At 47.5% G+C, this 18,848-nt stretch overlaps 8 protein-coding genes and 1 non-coding gene across 9 annotated transcripts; 5 read left to right on the forward strand and 4 right to left on the reverse strand.

Moving 5' to 3' along the window:
- Positions 1 to 21: 21 nt before the first annotated feature.
- AKAW2_70965A (acyl--CoA ligase) lies at positions 22 to 2,064 on the reverse strand (the record flags this gene model as incomplete). Its single annotated transcript, XM_041683605.1, has 6 exons — positions 22 to 351; positions 416 to 738; positions 790 to 952; positions 1,018 to 1,293; positions 1,352 to 1,732; positions 1,789 to 2,064. The coding sequence occupies 6 exons, from the start codon at positions 2,062 to 2,064 to the stop codon at positions 22 to 24; spliced, it is 1,749 nt and encodes a 582-aa protein (XP_041547849.1).
- A 2,364-nt stretch (positions 2,065 to 4,428) lies between these two features.
- Positions 4,429 to 5,288, forward strand: AKAW2_70966S (EXPERA domain-containing protein; the record flags this gene model as incomplete). Its single annotated transcript, XM_041683606.1, has 4 exons — positions 4,429 to 4,639; positions 4,695 to 4,858; positions 4,916 to 5,150; positions 5,206 to 5,288. The coding sequence occupies 4 exons, from the start codon at positions 4,429 to 4,431 to the stop codon at positions 5,286 to 5,288; spliced, it is 693 nt and encodes a 230-aa protein (XP_041547850.1).
- Positions 5,289 to 5,774: 486 nt separating this feature from the next.
- PLR1_4 (aldo/keto reductase family protein) lies at positions 5,775 to 6,847 on the reverse strand (the record flags this gene model as incomplete). The annotated part of the gene is made up of 2 exons (XM_041683607.1): positions 5,775 to 6,065; positions 6,143 to 6,847. The coding sequence occupies 2 exons, from the start codon at positions 6,845 to 6,847 to the stop codon at positions 5,775 to 5,777; spliced, it is 996 nt and encodes a 331-aa protein (XP_041547851.1).
- A 767-nt stretch (positions 6,848 to 7,614) lies between these two features.
- Positions 7,615 to 8,639, reverse strand: AKAW2_70968A (uncharacterized protein; the record flags this gene model as incomplete). Its single annotated transcript, XM_041683608.1, has 3 exons — positions 7,615 to 7,893; positions 7,955 to 8,186; positions 8,263 to 8,639. The coding sequence occupies 3 exons, from the start codon at positions 8,637 to 8,639 to the stop codon at positions 7,615 to 7,617; spliced, it is 888 nt and encodes a 295-aa protein (XP_041547852.1).
- A 1,327-nt stretch (positions 8,640 to 9,966) lies between these two features.
- On the reverse strand, positions 9,967 to 11,322 carry AKAW2_70969A (uncharacterized protein; the record flags this gene model as incomplete). The annotated part of the gene is made up of 1 exon (XM_041683609.1): positions 9,967 to 11,322. One exon carries the CDS (start codon positions 11,320 to 11,322, stop codon positions 9,967 to 9,969), a length of 1,356 nt encoding a protein of 451 aa, XP_041547853.1.
- Positions 11,323 to 13,023: 1,701 nt separating this feature from the next.
- On the forward strand, positions 13,024 to 13,365 carry AKAW2_70970S (uncharacterized protein; the record flags this gene model as incomplete). Its single annotated transcript, XM_041683610.1, has 1 exon — positions 13,024 to 13,365. One exon carries the CDS (start codon positions 13,024 to 13,026, stop codon positions 13,363 to 13,365), a length of 342 nt encoding a protein of 113 aa, XP_041547854.1.
- Positions 13,366 to 13,965: 600 nt separating this feature from the next.
- On the forward strand, positions 13,966 to 15,578 carry AKAW2_70971S (uncharacterized protein; the record flags this gene model as incomplete). Its single annotated transcript, XM_041683612.1, has 4 exons — positions 13,966 to 14,369; positions 14,427 to 14,641; positions 14,693 to 14,869; positions 14,920 to 15,578. The coding sequence occupies 4 exons, from the start codon at positions 13,966 to 13,968 to the stop codon at positions 15,576 to 15,578; spliced, it is 1,455 nt and encodes a 484-aa protein (XP_041547855.1).
- Positions 15,579 to 16,462: 884 nt separating this feature from the next.
- On the forward strand, positions 16,463 to 16,809 carry AKAW2_70972S (uncharacterized protein; the record flags this gene model as incomplete). Its single annotated transcript, XM_041683613.1, has 2 exons — positions 16,463 to 16,577; positions 16,649 to 16,809. The coding sequence occupies 2 exons, from the start codon at positions 16,463 to 16,465 to the stop codon at positions 16,807 to 16,809; spliced, it is 276 nt and encodes a 91-aa protein (XP_041547856.1).
- A 1,145-nt stretch (positions 16,810 to 17,954) lies between these two features.
- Positions 17,955 to 18,022, forward strand: AKAW2_t70010S. Its single transcript has one exon. It is a non-coding gene; the product is annotated as a tRNA-Asn (tRNA).
- Positions 18,023 to 18,848: the final 826 nt, after the last annotated feature.

The raw sequence follows: 18,848 nt of genomic DNA on the forward strand, positions 1-18,848 counted from the left end.
TATGCCAAACTATAAGCATGCCTACAGCTTGGAACCAGCCTTTCTCCTTGCCTCCTTCTCTTGATCGCGAAGCATCCGACGCAGAATCTTACCACTGGGACTCTTGGGGATGGCATCGATGAAGCGAACGCCGCCCTTGAGCCATTTGTGTCGGGCTTTGTGTTCTTCAACATGCTTCTTGATGGATTGGATAGCCTCCTCGTCACTGCCACGGAAAGAGGGTGACTTGACCACGATGGCCTTGGGGATTTCTCCAGCCGCCTCGTCGGGGATGGCGATGACAGCACAATCAGCAACGGCGGGGTGGGTAAGAAGATGAGCCTCCAGTTCGGCCGGGGCCACTTGTAATCCCTGTTCATTCCGATCGGTTACTCCACGAACCTTCTAGTAAGAAGACGAATCACTGAAAACATACCTTGACCTTAATGAGCTCCTTTATACGGTCGACAATGAAGATGTGCTCCGTCTTCTTGGGGCCCACGCGGACCACGGCCTCGTCGCCGGTTCGCATCCACCCATCTTCAAAAGTCTCCCGGTTCGCCTTCTCATTATTTAGGTAACCCAAGACCACACTTGGGCTGCGGACCACCAGTTCACCAGGCGTGTCGTAGTCTGTGATCTCCTTCCCCTCTGGGGTCACAATGCGCATTTCAACGCCAGCAAGGAGGGTGCCAGATGAACCGAGGTAGACGTCATTTGGGTGAGTCGAGGATACCACAGTTGATGTCTCAGTCAGACCTGCACGTTCATGTTAGTGTGAGAAACTAGCTGTCTTAAAGGAATGCGTACCGTATCCTTGTCGAATTATTACATTCGGGTATAGTTTCTGAAAGTCCTCGGCTGTTTCTACACCCAAGGGCGCAGCACCAGTGAAAATACTCCTGATTGAACTTAGGTTGTATTTGGCGCAAGTTTCGTGGTTGCGGAGCATGTTGATGATGATCGGAGGGACCTATTAGAGTTAACCAATGAGACCCCCTTTCGGAGCGGCGCCTTCATGTGAGCAACATTACTGACCAGGAACAGTGATGAGATCTTGAAGTTCTGGATGGAAGCTAGATATAAATCCAATTCGAACTTTGGTAAAACAACGGCCTGGTCACCCCTGAATGGACCAGCATGGCATATAACTACGAGGCAATAGATGTGGCTCTGAGGAAGCAGACACAACGCCACCTCGGTGTGGTTGCCTTGTGTTCCGGGAGCCCTGAGAGAGTCGCGCCAAGCGCCTTCAAATGCTTGGATCTGGAGTACGTTTGCGATGACATTGCGATGAGAGATCATGACACCTTTCTAGTATGGAGGTCAGATGCGATCTGTCACAAAAAATTTTCTGCATGTTCTGACTCACAGGTAACCCGGACGTCCCACTGGAATAGCATAGGAAGGCCGTCCGCCGAGAACCCTCTCCGGCGGCCCAGTTCAGTCTCTCGACCTTGGGGAGCGACTTCCCCTCTTCAATGAACTGCGAGACTGTCTTGAATTGCGCTGGAGCCTTGACTCCGGGTGTGAGTTGTGGTGGGACTTCCAACAAGTATATGCGATCCTTGGGCAACCCAGCGAGGGATGCAGCCTCGAGCGCGGTCTGTAGGAGAGGGAGACAGGTGAACAAAGCCTTAGCCTTGGAATCGAGCAGCTGATACTTGAGCTCAGCAGCTGAGTAGGCTGCGTTAGCCGGGGAGACCAGTCCCCCCAGCTGGTGGACGGCCCATGACAGTGGCAAGGTATCGATCTAGGGAGAAAACTGGTGAGCTAAGACGCTGTAGCGACCTGGGGCGTGAGACTCACGGTGTTCAAACTGAAGATTGCTAACGTCTTATCCCATTCGGTGCCTGTGTTTGGCTTCCAGTTTAGCTCCTTGGACAGAGCGCGAGACAGGTAATCGACACGATCCACCACTTCTAGTGCGGAGAAGCTTTTCCCGGTAATGCCGCAAATGAAAGGGTCCCGTGAGTAACCCAGCGGATTCCGCCCATACAAGTCTGTAAGCATAAATTCACTCAGCGGAATATTGTCCGGGATAGGCGGCAAAGTGCCTGCCTCTTTAGGAGGTAGGAAAACCATCGTGTTGTGGGGCGTGAGGTTCTCAGCTCTCTTTAGGAACGTGGCTATATTCTGAGGCGGATTTCGCGGGACAAGGCGCAAGAGGGTGAGTGATCAAGGACGAGTGAATAGAGGAAGAAACAATGGGGGTGAAGTCACGATCGGCGTGGGGGAGCCGTATATAAGTTACCGGTGAACCCCAAAAGCTACCAGCGATGTGCGGGGAAAGCTTCTATGGTTGAGGGGGGATGGGCCGAGGCTTCAGTAACTTACATCAATTTGCGGTACCCCTGAGGCTTGCCGGGGATTATTCCGACTCTCCAGAGAATGGGGTTGGGCTTGCCATGGAGGATCGCAAAACTTTTCCGGAAGACACTCACCGCGACTCCTTAAGTCAATAAAGGTGATCTTCGAGCATACAACTGACACATAACACCTTGCAGCCACATCTCCTTGCTGCTCGGACATACTATAACCGAGGGCCGACCGGGGGGTAACTAAAAAGTAACTGATAGAAGCAGACGCCCCAGAAATTAGGCCGGCTGCCGGTCGGGGTGATCTGCAGCCCCACACGCGCTTGTGTGGCTTAACGGCTTTTTGCCTCTGCCACCGGGTCACACAATTGTTGCGCATACATCATGAGCCAGGACATTAATCTTTTCTCCTCTTCGATCAACGGGTCGAATTGAGTTGACACTCTATCCGGAAGCATGACATCAATCGGTGGGTGCGGGAGCCGCTGGCTGTGCATTGCCGGTACCACCCTTTACTTGAAATGTGCATTGTCCCAGACGGTTCAAACTTTCCCCCACCCTAACTCTCTGGGTCATGGGTTCATCGGGTAAGGGCCGATACCACCCTGGTAGACAGACAGCCAGGCTGAGTATGTATTCTGCAGCAGTATTACTTGCTCCTACTAAGGGTAGGTAGTCTACTCAACTGTTCCCTGTCAATTTCCTAATTCGTTCAGTGTATCACGTAGTCATACCAAGTCAACAAGTTACTGAGAGAAAACAACTTAGACAAGTAACTAAATCCCTCTTACACGGTATACACTGAGCCTCATGAGTGCCCACCGCAACCCTATTAATATTCTCTCCTCATCCTCATCAATTCCATATTCTCACAACCAGAGAACCCACCTCATATCTACTCCTCCCATCATCTTATACCATCCACCAAACAGCACCCATTCATAATCCCCAAACACACCAGACCACCCAACCACCCAATATCACCACCTTACCATACCATACCAAAATGCCAGACAGAGTATACACCTTCCCCCCAACAACCTGCTCAGCATGCCACCAGCAAGGCCATTCAATCATGCAGTGCCCCGTTCCACGCTGCATGAGATGTGATTGTGTCGGTCACTCTATGAGATACTGTCCTATGCAGAGATGTGCCAAATGTAATGGCAAGGGGCACGATAAGCGGGATTGCCCTGTTTGATTTGAAAGGAGAAAGACTGGTATGCATGTTGTAGTTTGAGGCGATATGTTGCACTCGGTTCTTTCATCGTTATTTTGGAGTTGACTTTTCAGGGTGAAAGTAGATGGTTATTTTGAGAGGGATTGGGATTGGGAGTTGGAATATGTCTCTCCTTTTGTGGATGTTATTGTGCAATCTCGGGTTTATGCTTTGCTGTTGAGGAATCAGTGATAGGATGATTGCCCGCGGGCCTTGACATGGTGCGGGCGTTCAAATTATCTTGATAAAGCTGTCTGTGACAAGTCTGTCTCAAACACTGACATTAGCCACGTCTGTAATCGAGCAGAAGAGTGAGGAAGTCACCAAGGATAACATGCCTCAATTATTTAAAGATCCAGTAAGCCAGAGTGTATCTGTTCAAAAGCTAACAGCCTGGACTAAGTACAGCCCGTCATTACCTGCGCCGTCCTTTTTTATAGTATGAGAATTAAGCCTCTTTGAATCACTGTCACGACCTGTTCCTTTCTTTGATGAGAAGAAACCCGGGATAACTGTACTTTCAACTGTATTGCAGTAAGCTATATTTCTAGATACCATGCACACGCAGTGTTTGCAATTGCAAAGAGCTAAATTCGTCGAGGACGCCTAAAGCTGCAGCTAAGTCTAACCATGGATTGGGTTAAATTCTATTCTTGGCTAACGGTACATGAACAAACCAGATCTACTAAGCCAGTAAGCCAAGGACACTCCACTAAGCATGCAAGGTATTAGCAATAGCGTGTAAGGGATAGGGGTAGTAGTTCATAGAGTGGTGTCAGCGAACAGGCGGAGATCCCGAGCCGTTCCTCGGAGTCCGCGCGTTCCGCCCGTACACACACTATAGGCTTCATAGTATAAAGCCATCTGTATGAACTACTACTGGCTGCAGACATCACCGAAGACTCAAGCAAAATGGAAAATATCACAGAAGTCATTCACGGTTACTACCCGTCTTCGGTGTATCTGCCGCATTATGTAACCAACGAAAGTTCAGCTGTATCGCTGGTTGCTCAGTTTGCTGTGCTATGGGCTTTGGTTCTGGGTATCGCATCTGCTTACATCTGCCGTCCGCGAAATTCTGTGACTAGAGCAGACCAGTTTGCGTTCATTTGGATGTGCTTTAGTAAGTAGTGTTATCTTCGCTTGTGTTTGAGATATATGTTAATGAGGAGAAACAGCGGGATGCATACATTTATTCTTTGAAAGTTACTTCGTGGTCTACCACAAGAGCCTAGCCGGCTCGCACACTTTATTCGGCCAGCTCTGGAAGGAATATTCGCTTTCCGACTCACGCTATCTCACCTCGGATTCATTCCTCGTTTCCATGGAGGCTGTCACCGCTGTAAGTCTATCCCATATCATAACACCGAATTAACTCACCTCTAACGAATACATACAGTTCTGCTGGGGCCCTCTCGCATTCACTATCGCATACTGCATCGCCACGCAGCATCCAGCCCGACATGTCCTGCAGCTCATTATATCCGTAGGACAGGTCTACGGAGATGTACTCTACTACGCTACGAGCATGTTCGACCTTTATTACCATGGAGTGTCTTTTTGTCGTCCTGAAGGCTACTATTTCTGGTTCTACTACGTTTTCATGAACTTTATCTGGCTTGCCGCTGGTACTTGTGAGTTTATCTATGTTTCGCTGAGTGGGATTTGAGATTGCTAATTATGTTGCAGATTTTGCGTACGAAAGTGCAGTGGAGATCACGCGTGGTATGAAGAAATTGAGCGAAATGGATCGGAAGCGGAAGAACAATTAGAGATGTACTGGATTCGAAAAGTCCTTGGGTTTGAGTTTGAGTCATGTGCATTGATTGAATTGGTAGGTTAGGGGTTTGCTTCATGATTCATGGCGCGCCATTTTCCGGATAGATGGGATAGAACTGGGAATAGAATTGGGTAGTTGGAAATGCCAAATTGATGGTCTGAACAGTATTCAAATACAGGATGTACTGCAACATATACATCAAAGCGCTACTAGTACCCAAACTTCCTAAGGATGGGCACTCGAAATGCAGACTGTATGTACTAGTTATTCTCCCTGACAGCTGTCAAAATATACACGTATTCTGGGACTGAACTATCGGACACGCCGAATGGTCCAATAGGTGCGGAATGTACTAGTCGCTCACCCCAATCCAAGTCAAGAGTCATATATGGCGACCCTTGCTAGCATGGCCAAAATAGACAATCGAACTAACGCGGAACCATAATTCTAGCCGTCGGAATCTGGATAATACTCTATTTCAACCCCACAACTCAGAACTCATCCCCACGACCTGTCGCTCCCCTACAACATCAAATGACTTCAAAATCGCATCCAGCTGGTCTTTCTCTTCCGCCGCCAGCGGGACCGCAATACAGTTCTCTTCGACACGAGAAGCCGCCATCGCGCCAGGGATGGGGATGATAGTTCCGCAGGGCCCAGAATTAGAGTGAGCGCGGATCCAGGCGAGGGCTAATTGGGCGGGAGTGACGCCGCGCTGCTTAGCGAAGTCTTTGATTTTATCCACCAATTCGAGGTTCTTGGGGAAGTTCTTCTCAAAAGTCAGTCAGTATGATCAAACTCACATCTTGAATCAAACAAAAAAGAAAATGACAGCTGGGGTCTAACCTCAGGCTGAAACCTCCCAAACCAATGCCTAATATCCCCCTTCGGGATATCCTCTAACTTTTTTACCTGCCCCGTAAGAAACCCATATCCGAGCGGCGCATACGTCAGAATGGGCACATCCAGCTCCTTACAAGCCTCTGTGACTCCATTCTCCAAGATATCCGTACTCCACAACGAAAACTCCACCTCGACCACACTCAACGGACACATCGCGTGCGCCTTGCGAATCGTATGTGCACCCACCTCCGACAACCCAACCCCACCGATCAATCCTTCGTCCATCAACTCACGCAACGCCCCTAGTGTTTCCTCCACAGGCACGTTCTTATCCATGCGCGCTGGCCCAAAGATATCTATCTTTTTGGAGTCGCCGAGGACATTTCTACACTCGTCAAAGCTGGCACGGACGCCCGCGCGTGTGCATGTCGGGGATAAGGTTGCCGGGTCTGAGCAGGCTCGGATAAAGAGAGTCACCTTTTTGGCGTCTTCGGGGTACTTGTCGAAGTAGCGGCGCAGAAGGTGTAAGCCTGCTATGGGAGGCTGAGGGGGCATGCCGTAGACGGAGGAGGACGACCAGATGGTGGCGCCGTGGAATATGGCTGCTTTCATGGCGCTGAAGGCTTGCTCGTCTGGGGTTGGGCTAGGGCGCCATGTCATGCCTAGGAGGCCGAAGCCGGTGATGGGGAGGGGCTTGGGGAGTGGCATTGTGTGGGTGTGTGTGGATAAGATAATACAAGTTGTGAGAATTCAGGCTATTGGAGAGAATTGAGTGTATGAATAAATTGATCATATGTTATTCCATGGAAAAGGCCAGTCAGTAGGTAGATTGGCGAGTGGGGGATATAGCCTCGAGGGCTTCGGAGATCGAGAGCTTACTCCGCACGGCCGTCATCGGACTTAAAGGTGGAATTAACTGTACATCCGTTTTAGTTTTCGAGCCAAGCCTTACGGTTCACTTGGAAAAGCAATTGTTTCGAGGGATGCAGGTCATCAAGTAGGAGGAAAGAACATCCTACGAGGCTGAAAGGGGGGTATGATACTAGGGGGCAGTTTCATCGGTATCTTGTGGTGCCGGAGAAGCTTGCTGGATCGAGCTGATGTGGGTTAAAGGGGGATTATATCTTAGTATGTGTACTTTGTTCGGTGCGATTCTACTTATTCTGGAATAGAATGTGCCTCGACCCCCCCCCCTTGAGTGTTTGGTTATCTTTCTACATCGGGTAAATTGGCGCCGTGCTAAGATTGAACAGAATACTCGGACATAGTATCATCATACTCCTGCGACATGCGCCTATTGCAGGCTATGAACCGTTAGCACCGTCAATGAATTGAAACTGAAAGAAATTTTCCAGACAACTAGCCGCTTTGTCCTGCAAACTGTGGATGGATGCACTCTTAGGGGAACCACTAAGCGCAACAGCAACACAAAACGCTGAGTGCAATGATCTCCTCGAAACGGTCAGATACAACCGTCACTTATCGGGCGAATCGACCATATTCATAGCTTCTTGCTCCTCCTTCCAGTCCTGCACCTGCTCCATCACAGCAGTGCTTAGTTTTCTACCCCTAATGTTGACGGTTCTGAGGTCTCCGCATGGAATAGGATACGCCCACCGAGCAAGAAGAGTATACGTTTGATGATGAATTTCTTTGAGATCGTAGATATGAGTCTTGGAAAAATGGAGATCTTCCCCATCGAAATATACCTGTAAGATACGGACTTTCGATGGGAAGATTGAAGTGATGAGAACCTATGACAAGTTATCCAATAAGTGACTGTCGCAATAGGTTAAACTCATTTGAACCAGTTACCGGAAAGATGGTTTGATCCTTGTAGCACTTGTACGTCAATTTGTGCATCATGTATGTCAAAGCGCTAAGGACCTCACTCCGCATGAGAAGTTCCTCTGGCTCCGTGTACTGCAAGACCCTGAGAGTACAATGTGTTTTGTCCGAATCACCCTGTGCATCGGCTTCCTTGACGACATACCAGTGGTAAAAAGCGCGGAAGTCCTCGCCAACCTGCACGCTGTCCCCGAAGAACCTAGTACCAGACACAACAGTGCTTCAGTCAGGACGTATCCTGATAACTCAGAATGTCTATGTATCTCTCTACTTACTTCCGCTCTGTCCATATTTCCTTAACCGGCGTAAGATAGGCGAGTATTTTGTCCAGATTTCTATGGATGTGATATGTCTCTCTTCGTGGGCTGGGATCAAAGTCAAATAGCTTTGCCTCGTCCCATGGAATGGTCGGGAAGAGGCGTCCTGCGTATGGTATAAAGTACACTTTGTCGCTGGTACCGAAATGGTCCCTAAGATCATAATATGTAAGCACGATACCGATATGCTCTTGAAATGCTTCACTCAAGCAGGACGACGGTAGGTTTGTCACTCTTTCTTTCATTTCCGCCAGACGTTCCATGATAGCCTGTTTCTTCTCCAGGCACTTGACTAGGTCTTTGTGAGCCTTGGCATTGGGACCAACGACCGACATGACGTGTGCTGATCAGGAACAGGTACAGCCCTTTGTATGATAGTGATGATAGGGATATTCTGGGGGTGGTTTGGAAGTATTCTGGCAATGCCAAGCCCTTGATAGAGAAGAAAAAGCGACTATTTACCGATAGCGAGGCTATTTCAAGCCAAAGTGGTAGACCTTACTACTGTGAAAATAGAGCATGATAGTATACAACTTATCTCGATGGCATAGGAGAAATTCATGTAGAAATGGTTATCTGCATTATTTAAAACCCCGAGCTTTGAACGGGGACACCCTTCTTTCCGGAAGGATGTAGCCAGATGAAATTAGCAAAAAAAGAAGCTTGGGCATCTATCGCGGAGGGCTTGATTTGTCTCATTGTCCTAGATCGTGAATACCCGAAATGTGTAGGCTTTGTGGAATACAATTCGCGATACTCTCATGAGAGGCGAGATATGTCAGTGCGAAAAGCCTTAACCCCGGAACTCGCCTAATAGGGCAACTATCAGTCTCACTTTATACCGGAATTTGATTGCTCGTGAGTAACTTGGATCTAATGTTCATAATATAGCTGTAGATAACTGGGTGGAATTATATTGGAGCAGAAGGAAAGCCAAGGTATTCTGTTGCAACACTCATGTAGACGTAATTGGTGACTTCGTCATTTTAATATATATCGGTCTTCGAAGCTCCCATTCGGCAACGGTTTGGCTCTTCCTTCTCATTTCTTCCCTGTTTCATTAAGTCTATTTTGTCATTTAGTATTTCACCTCAGAGAGACCCACTCCTGTACTGAGCGCTGTCACAGCTGAACCAACCCCATCATTACTTCAGGGGAATCTTTTCTGTAGCTTCGCAAGCGGCCGTGCTTGGTCTCCTTCTTCGAGTCAATAACTCCGGCAAGACTTCCAAAATATTACATAGCTTTATTTCCAAGCTTTGCGAGGTACTCTGCTAAGAAAAACCTCCAATTATGCCGGGAAGTCCTTCCATACCTCCACTTTGCCTCAGGCAGTGTTGCTTCGCCGGTGGCTCCGAATCTTGGGTGGTCCGAGATAGAAAATACAACATTGACCATCCTGACTTACAATCTATATCTTTAGTCACAACATGGAATTTGGCCTATCTGGAATAGTAAGGAGAAATTCTTTGAAGGGCATGCCCACTCGAACTCAGGTGCTCTAGAGACTGGCCGTACTTGAATGCGCCGGGTTATAGGAAAGATGATAGGACGTTGATCAATGTAGGAACAACTATTCTATTGAATCAGGGTTTCTATGGTTTCTATCCTTACTAGATTTGTCGTCTTATGTAGATCGGTCAAATTCTTGTTTTGAACCAATTAGCGAGGTCTAAGCTGATATCTGGTTTGAACTTGTCGGGGCAATTCAAGACCAATTTGGCATGCTTTGCGTTTCCGCCTCATCCTCCTCTCGACTTTGCCTGTCTCCTCGGCTCTGCTTGTCTCTAGTAAACCGTGTTTCTCTCTGTACCATTTCTCACAAAATTCTTCCCTTTCCCGCACTCTGGGCTTGATAAAGAAGGACAACCGGTAATCACTGTCGATCATGCTATGCTCTGGAAAGCAGCCCTCTGGGACAAGGGATCCATCTGGACCTAGGTATTCCCATCGGAACTCATCAGGATCACAGGCATACCAGATGCCAAGGCAATATAACCGCCATCTATCCCATATCTTCAAACCAATCTCGCGGTAAATTGGTGAATCAGCGTAACAGTAGTGCATCCGACGTGTTGATGGTGTACTCATGTCAATATTCACACAGTAAGAGTAAAATCCGATCGACCCCGATCTTCTGTTGACCATTCCAGATCCCTGGCGCCAAATGTCGTTTGGGCCCTTGTCTATAGGAAGAGCTGGAGGGGCCCAGACCGAATATTCATCCTGCAATTGTGAAGGATCAGGGAGAGGATCCACGTATGCTGGATAGCTGCTGGGGAATCTCTTCACCGCTGGAATATCGGTAAAGGAATCTTCTCTCTCACAGAACATACCCCACAGCCATTCATTTACTGAAAGTAGTTCAGACCCCAATGTTTCTGACGGATTATTCCAGACGAGGGGTTTCGTCCGCAAGAGTTCGAGATCTTCCTGCGGAAACATCAGTCGTTCAGCCGCATTTAAAAGGTCAGAATAGAACTGGAAATGCCACAGCGCGCGATACACTCGAAACTCTTCAATCCACGAGGGTGGGCCTGCTTCGCGCGGCTCGTATTGTACTTCACTGCCAGTTGCCATGTGGCACCTCGGTTTTATCCCCCGAATCCTGCTCAGGAACGTGGTCAAGCAAGCGCACGCAAGCCGTTGGATGTTAGCTGCGACATGTACCATCTCTCGTAGCGAAGCTTGTGATATGGATGAATTGAAGACCACAGACAACTGATCGTAGTCCCCTGACCTGAACTGCTCGAGACTAGTAACTGCTAACGAGGACTGGCGCAGTGCAATACACTGGCAAAACAGGCCGTGCAGGTCGTGATGCATCATTGGATTTGCTGTCAACATGGATTTGACTATATGAATGGCTTCACGATTCCCGGGGGTCTCGCCATCTCCGGCAAAGAGTCTTCGTACCCGCGGAGAGACTTGCAAAAGGCTTTCGAGGGCCACCCAGTCCGCGGCTTCCGTGATGATTATGGATAGAATCTCACATGGAAGCTCATCGAATGGATTCATTTTGGTGTTGGTTGTGGCGATTGGATGGGGGCGAAGCAGAGTGGAAGATATCCCGGCTTGCAATGGAGAAAGCGATATCGAGCATAACACGTAAATATCGAAGGTAAATCTATTCAGCGAATTCGTGGTCATATTCTTTTATTTAACTTATCTTCTCCTCAGTATATTAGACTTTATATTCTGGAGTCAAAGCAGAATGTCTTTGTCCCTTGCTCCTTTGTGGTAGAGTGTTTTTAGTCGAAGTAATTGGTAGACTCCGGCTAGTTCTAATCTGAGGAGAACTCTAGGATGCATAACACCCCTGTTATGCTTTCTTGTATCGATATATCATCCTAAGTTATTGGAAGTTTGAACTGTAGATACATTGGTCGTACTAAGCATTTAGTGGCACGTGCCATTGTTACACATTCATGCGCTAATCCCATATATTTACTTTCATTTGTTCAAGATGTAGACTGTTACTACTTCGGAATGTTCCTCTATCATAATTTATGGCTACATTTCTTGGGAGCTCTTTAACAAGAAAAAGACCATGAATACAAACATTGGTTTAAAAGCAGACAAAGGCCCGCAAATTTGATTGGCTATGCCGCTACACAAAGACTTATGCTCATTAAGGACTGACAAAGAGAATCCAACAGGCATCTTGAACAACAATCCGGGGACTTGGAGGCTATTTCCGATATTTTATGCGAATAAGGTCGATCTATCATGGTAGTTTGTGAAACATGCATGATCAGATGATTTTTTGTTTGAGTAACACCTTTCCTATTTCCCCTTTGGTATATGTGACTACAATTGTCTTTTGCATTTCTATATGGCTTTGAAGGCAAGTATGGGTAAATTTTGATGAATTTTCCAAGTCAAGAATTCGAAGCCACAAACGGCAAATATCGAGTGTAATGGCTCAACAGTACAGTATATTCTCTTGTACAGGCGATTATGGATAACGCTAACACCGAGTCTTCATGTAATATGCACTGTGCTACAAATCTATCTGCACACACAGTATATTCGGACTTCCAGGTTTAAGTTTATTCGGTTGATAGGCAGTCATCTAACTTCATCCTCTTGCGTTGTCAAACAATTCAATCATGAGATGGGACTCAATATTCAACCCTTCTAGCGTTATCCATAAAAGATATGACCCAGCTTTGTTGCGACTTAAATGGCTGTAATAACTGAGACACATGATGATATCCGGTACACTTTGCGAGCTTTAACGTTTCGGTGAATGGTCGTTGCGGCAATTGCGGAACATTGCAACGCAAACTATTGCATGATCTATTGGAATGGTATTCTATTCGGATCTCGGATCTTTGGGCAATTTAGGACACGAACTAGGGCTGCTGGATACTTTGCGAAGGAACCGCATTTATTAATAATGACCACGGAACCAAGAAAGTCGAACCAAGAAGGCAGCTTTTGTCCAGGCCCTGGGTAGGTCCCATCACGAGCTTCCGTCCGTATAGAGTTTACAGTTTTACCAATTGATAACGTTAATATCAGTGAACTCAAACATCGATCATTTTGAGGTCAGTGGTTGCGAATTGAACCATCTCAACGACATACCTATATTTTTGCCAATGGGGCCCTTTTTTGCGTTCGGTGACGTGCTTTTCCTCTACCAACCCTGCGTACCATCTGCCTCTATTTATACCATCACTCGAATAAACCATTAGCCAATCAACCGTCGAAACAATGGTGTATACCGTCACCGTCCTCTATCCCAACGAAGCCGATGCAAAGTACGACCTTGAGTACTATCTCTCGCATCATTTGCCTCTTGTCGATCGACTTTGGAGGAAATATGGATTACATGGCTGGACTGTCGTGAAGTATGGTCCAGGTGCCACTGAAGACCGAATTCCTTACTCCTTCGGATGTGTGCTCTTCTATGAGGACGACAATGCAGCGAAGCAGGCATTCAAAGGCCCTGAAGCTGCCGAGGTACTGGGGGATATCTCAAAGTTCAGTAACAAGCAGCCTTTGTTTTTGTATGGTGAGAGAATTAGCACGGGAGGTTCAGTTGGCCGGGTTTAATAGGTTCTGTGTTGGGCATGCAAAAGAAGCTATGGTGCTCCGTCTGGGATGGAAGACATGTATGTACCCATACTGAGAGATTATCGACGCTAATGGGACGACTTTCTAAGGGTCATCCTTTATGGATATCAATCATAGAAGTATTAGGTGCAATGTTATTCCATCTGTATCCAGGGATATACCTGTACTGAATGACATTTTCCGTGGCCTTGGAGCCTCAAAAGACATTCACTAAAGTCACGCGGGCCGACTGCAGGATTTCTGGTGCCCCTCACCGACGATCACATCATCCTTCTTTTGCTTATCGGCAGGAGATCTCACCATTCACAGGCGGTCTTTCACCATCGCCGAGATATAGCCTGTTAACTCATCAAGCATCTCTGGTTTCTGCAAGATAAGGCTTCATTTTGGTTTCTGGTGCTTCTGCTATCGGGGCATTGGGGATATCTCCTAGCTGACGCCTGTGCGACAAGCGGCAGAATATCTGGCACTTTGCAACTCTCATTGTCTCAGAATTACGCTCATGTTAGCATAAGGCATAGCCATACTACTTCCAAGTGATAGTATCGATTCGCCTCAGCTAAATAAGCGCTGGTCAACATGGCCTTCATGACCAGACTTGCGACCTGGCTTTGGGGTCAGGATCCAAAGGATCGGGCTCTGCTTGCCAAGCTAGATGTTACTCTGCTCCCTTATTTTTCCCTTATTTGGTTTCTTTTTGGGGTGACACGGTCTAGCTATTCCTCGGCCTATATCAGCGGCATGCGGGAGGCCCTCGGGTTTGAGGGGAAAGAATACAACTACATGAGCACCGCGTACCTGGTAGTCTATGCTGTCTGCCAAATGCCCGGTACAAGCCTTCTCACAGTGGTGCGACCGAAATATGTCTTTGTTACTGCCAATGTTACTTGGAGTGTCTTGACCTTAATCACGTACAAGATGACTCGGGCCTGGCAGGTCATTTTGTTGAATGCGATCGAAGGAGGGTTCTCAGCCATCGCATAGTAATCGCCTAATCTACTTTGCATGTGATTGAGCTGGCCGACACTAACTTTGAATAGCGTTGGTGCACAATTTATCCTAGCCTCGTGGTACAAAAAGTCGGAGCTCGGAATGCGGGCAGCGGTATTCTGCGTATTCGGGCAATTGGGGACACTGTCCGGTGGCTGGATTCAAGCCGGTCTGTTAGAGGCACTGGCGGGTAAAGGTGGCCTGCCTGCATGGAAGTGGATATTCATCATCGTTTCAGTGATGACTATCCCGGTGGCACTCTTCGGTATGGCTCGTCCTTTGTCTCGGTAAGAGAACAATACTGACATCTCCGTAGGTTGGGTCTTCATTCCGGACCTTCCATCACACCGTGCGGCCTGGTACCTTACCGATGAGCAGAAGGAACATGCAGCAACTCGGCTGGGTACTATCTCCAAGAAGTCCTGGGACACCACGGTCTTCAAGCGCGTGTTGCTGAGCTGGCAATTCTGGCTCCTGCCGTTTGTTTTCATGTGTAGGTCGAGAGAGATTTGTCTTCCAGTCACTGAGCTAATATCCAGTCAGTGTATTCAGTTTGTGTGCAAATGCTAGGAAACAACGTCATGGCCTACTGGCTAGCCTCACGGGGGTACACGGTCGTCCAGCAAAACACCTATCCTACCGTTATCCATGCGACTGCCGTTGTGGGTATAGTTGTGTATGCAGCGATTTCAGACAAGCTACAATCGAGATGGGAGGTTTCTATCGCCATCGGTCTGACTTTTGTCATCGGCTCGGCTATCCTTGTCTCAACCCCCTCCACGGACGCTGGCTACTTTGTTGCCTTCTATTTACTCGGCACAACATACGCACCTCAAGCTGTCTGGTATTCGTGGATGGCCGACGTTACAGGCCATGACCTCCAGCTGCGTGCCATCACAACTGGATTCATGAACTCCTTTGACTTTGCCTTTGTGACCTGGTGGCCGTTGGTCTTCTATCCAGTAACCGATGCGCCCAACTTCAGGAAAGGGTATATTGCGAGCTTGGTGACGGGGATGTTAACTCTCCCAGTTATTGGCCTTATTGCTTACCTTGAAAAAAGGGACACCGCTAGAGGAATCATTGGAAGACCCCGTGCTGCTGGTTTACTCGAAGAAGAGCCGGTTATTTCCCGAAATAATGAGCCGGGAAAGTATGGAAGCACTGCGATAACCGTGCGCAACACTGAGGACGGTGTGTAGTCACTCAGCAGATACCAGACACATGGCTTGGTCGAACTAATTCTGTACTTTGGGACATAAATGGGATGTGCTTATTTCTGTTCGTTAGCCAATAACAAATTGGAAATTTCTTGAAGGCTATGAATATCATGGGAAGTTATTCTGTCCATCATCTGGAATTCACAGTTCTGTCTGCTCGGATACCATATGGTATTGCATATCTGCATGCGAGAGAGCCTCCAAAGTAGGGCATATGAAATCCCGTGGACGTGGGGTGAACTTTAGATCGCTCGGGTTTCCGTATTCGGTAGGACATTATGTCCCTGGCTACTTCGACCCAGCCTTACAATAGTCTGCGACCGTGAGATTTACACTTCAATAACCATTTCGTCTCCGCGGACAGATTCGTAAATTAATCCAGAGTCCGATGACCCTTCATGTGATGAATATGGCTCAGCAGGCTCCCACGCCACGGACAGTACAGCCGTTCAGCCCCGATCACAGTAACCCTAAACATATAACCTATTTCTCATAATGAAACTCACATGCATTCATAGTACAAATAAGATGGAGACGTGCCGCTCGTTCCGAGTCGCCAGACAAGGCTTATCTAGTGATCTACATCCCAGTCGATGTTGCCCCAATCAGCCCGTCCATCTCCGCGATGACGTCAAACTAGCCCCTGCCATGCATGCATAGGAAGGAAACTGGAAGTTCTCAAATCAGCCCATCTTGAATGCCACGCTTAGCCACGCAATCACCTAATTCGACGTCATTTAATCTCCTACTGCCTTTATAAGGCTTACCACTTTCCTCGAAAGAGAGAAGCAGTCTCCTTTCTGATTATCATCCTCGAGTCAAAGCCAGACTTTCATAACCGGAAATACTCTCATCCACGATCAATCATGTCGGGTTTCATCCACAAGGCCGAAGACGCTCTTCATCTTCACCACCACAAGGACAAGACCGAGCACAAGCACGAAGAAGCACATGAGCATCCTCCCACCATCGGTCGTGAAGGTTCGTTTGCCATTTCCTACTTCCATCATCTAGCATCATGCTAGACATTGGTGACTGACACATAGGACCAGGCCACGAGCACACCCACCGCTCTCATCCCCCTCAGAACAAGCATACGCACCCCCACCCCAACGAGGAGCAGATTGCCCGCGACGATTTCCGCGCTGACAAAGAATATGACCGTGCGTTGAGGTCTCCTCACCATGGGCCTGGAATTGGATTTGAGGCGTAGAGTCTGTTATTATCAATGTTATCATGTTTAACTTTGAATTCCTAATGATCATAACGCCATAATCATGAACTTATTCGTTTCAATGCATCCAGTGTAGGGTAGAAATCCCCATACCCCGCCTCAGGATCGAGTGGCTGCTTCTGGAGGCAGGTAGAGCGAAGCTATACCCCGTCAGGAATATTATAATATCTGTGGTGAGACCATTGATGGTAACTGATTGGATCAGTTTCAATGAAAGATTAGTATGCAGTTGGACTACCAAACTTTATTCAATTGTAGTCTCGTGCGCGTCCCTCGCTGTGTAACAGCCAAGTGCATGCATGGGCCCATGGTCATAAAACTAAAAAGTGTAACGTTGGATCGCTTAAGTTACTAGCCTGGGCATCGAGTCCAAATATTGCAGGGGTGTCTATAGGTTGTCGAACAGTAGTACTTGTCGCCATTCGCTCTCAAATTCCGTTTCACGGCGGAGTTCGGAGAAATATATAACATAATGTGTGAGACCAGAAGTATTACCGAGCAGCAATAATATTAGACACCAGGCCAAATATGAGATAGGGCAAGGTGTGTATAGTTAAGTAAGGCACTAGAGAACGATGCGGTCGCGTCACTTTCTTTGGAAGTCATCGTCAGATTATCGACTGAGCTGGATATTGCTGATAGCAAAGTCATACTATGTTGCGAATGGTATCAGGATGATGGCGTAAATTCATCTTTTTTATTCAAGACAAGTGATAGTGATTGTCCTACAGACTTGTTGGGGAGCTCGGAGTATGGCCTTCAGAACATTAATATACTCCCTAATATACTCCCTAACAGGCGATGTTTATATATCCGCAGTGAGATAATACGATCTACGTAGGATATTACTCCTACACATGAATCTCAAAGTACATATAACAGAGCTCATAGCTGGAATATATTCAGCGCACTATAAAGCAACCATGGCAACAAAGATCTTTCAACTTAGCGAAGTGATGTTGCGTTGGATATAGGTTTGTTATCAGCTTTGGTTTAACGCTGGTTCGTTCCAGTACCGCCCCATATTTAACACTATTCTTCTGCACCAAATATCGAGTCGTCTCGGTGGCGCAATTGGTAAGCTTACCCTTCATCACTACATCATACCCAATCAGTTACTAATTCGGCATTAAAGGTTAGCGCGTACGACTGTTAATCGTGAGGTTGAGAGTTCGATCCTCTCCCGGGACGTTTCCTTTTTCTTTTCTTCTTTTTTGCCCCCTACCTTTCCATCTCCCCCACACAACAGCCAAAGCGGTATTGAGATCGTAATAATATTGTTTGTCTGTTCTTCTAGAGCTTCATAAATTGATTTTTTAATACTCGATAAATGCCAAATTTGCAGCAGCTGCCCATGAACTACGCACTTCATGACATTTCTCTGGCTAGAATATCTGTGCACAGGCCAATTTCCTTCGGAGACTCCGCACTTAAGCAAGTAGATGACACAATATACACGAGTCCCCTACTTCAAAGGGCATAGCGTTCATCTGCCCCTGTGCTAATCCCTGGATTGACCCCTGAGCGGCCCGGATACGAGGGCTTAGTACGCCTCGCATCCAGGCACCTGCCAGTCACTTTCCTCAACGTTTAGGCAGGAAATCATGAATGACATGTTTTCTTACGTTCATGCCTTGGAATATTCATAAGCAATCTCCGTAAACCCACTTGAGTGGTCGGAAAAATTCCGCCAAGAACATAGTACTATCCCTTTTCACTAACCCCTCGGCGCAGAATGGCCGAGGACGACGACGATAGCCTTGAAACCCCTCATCTGCCCCCCGCATTTCTTCAACCATGCAGCAACATGCGGTGCATGTTGCTCGCATGATACATAATTCTAGTCTATTTCTGTTCTACTTTAACCGCGATTGCCAGCATCTTCTGCTGCGTGAGGGGCCGGTGCGATCGAGTCCCTGACGATGCCAACCCCAACGTGGTAATTCTCCTGTGGGCTTATCAGCCTGGGTAAGGTAAATGTAGTTATTTTGCATTAATGGGCCCATGCGGTGCCCAAT

This window comes from Aspergillus luchuensis, chromosome 7 (genome assembly GCF_016861625.1).
Source record: "Aspergillus luchuensis IFO 4308 DNA, chromosome 7, nearly complete sequence".
In the NCBI taxonomy this organism is placed as follows: Eukaryota; Fungi; Ascomycota; class Eurotiomycetes; order Eurotiales; family Aspergillaceae; genus Aspergillus; species Aspergillus luchuensis.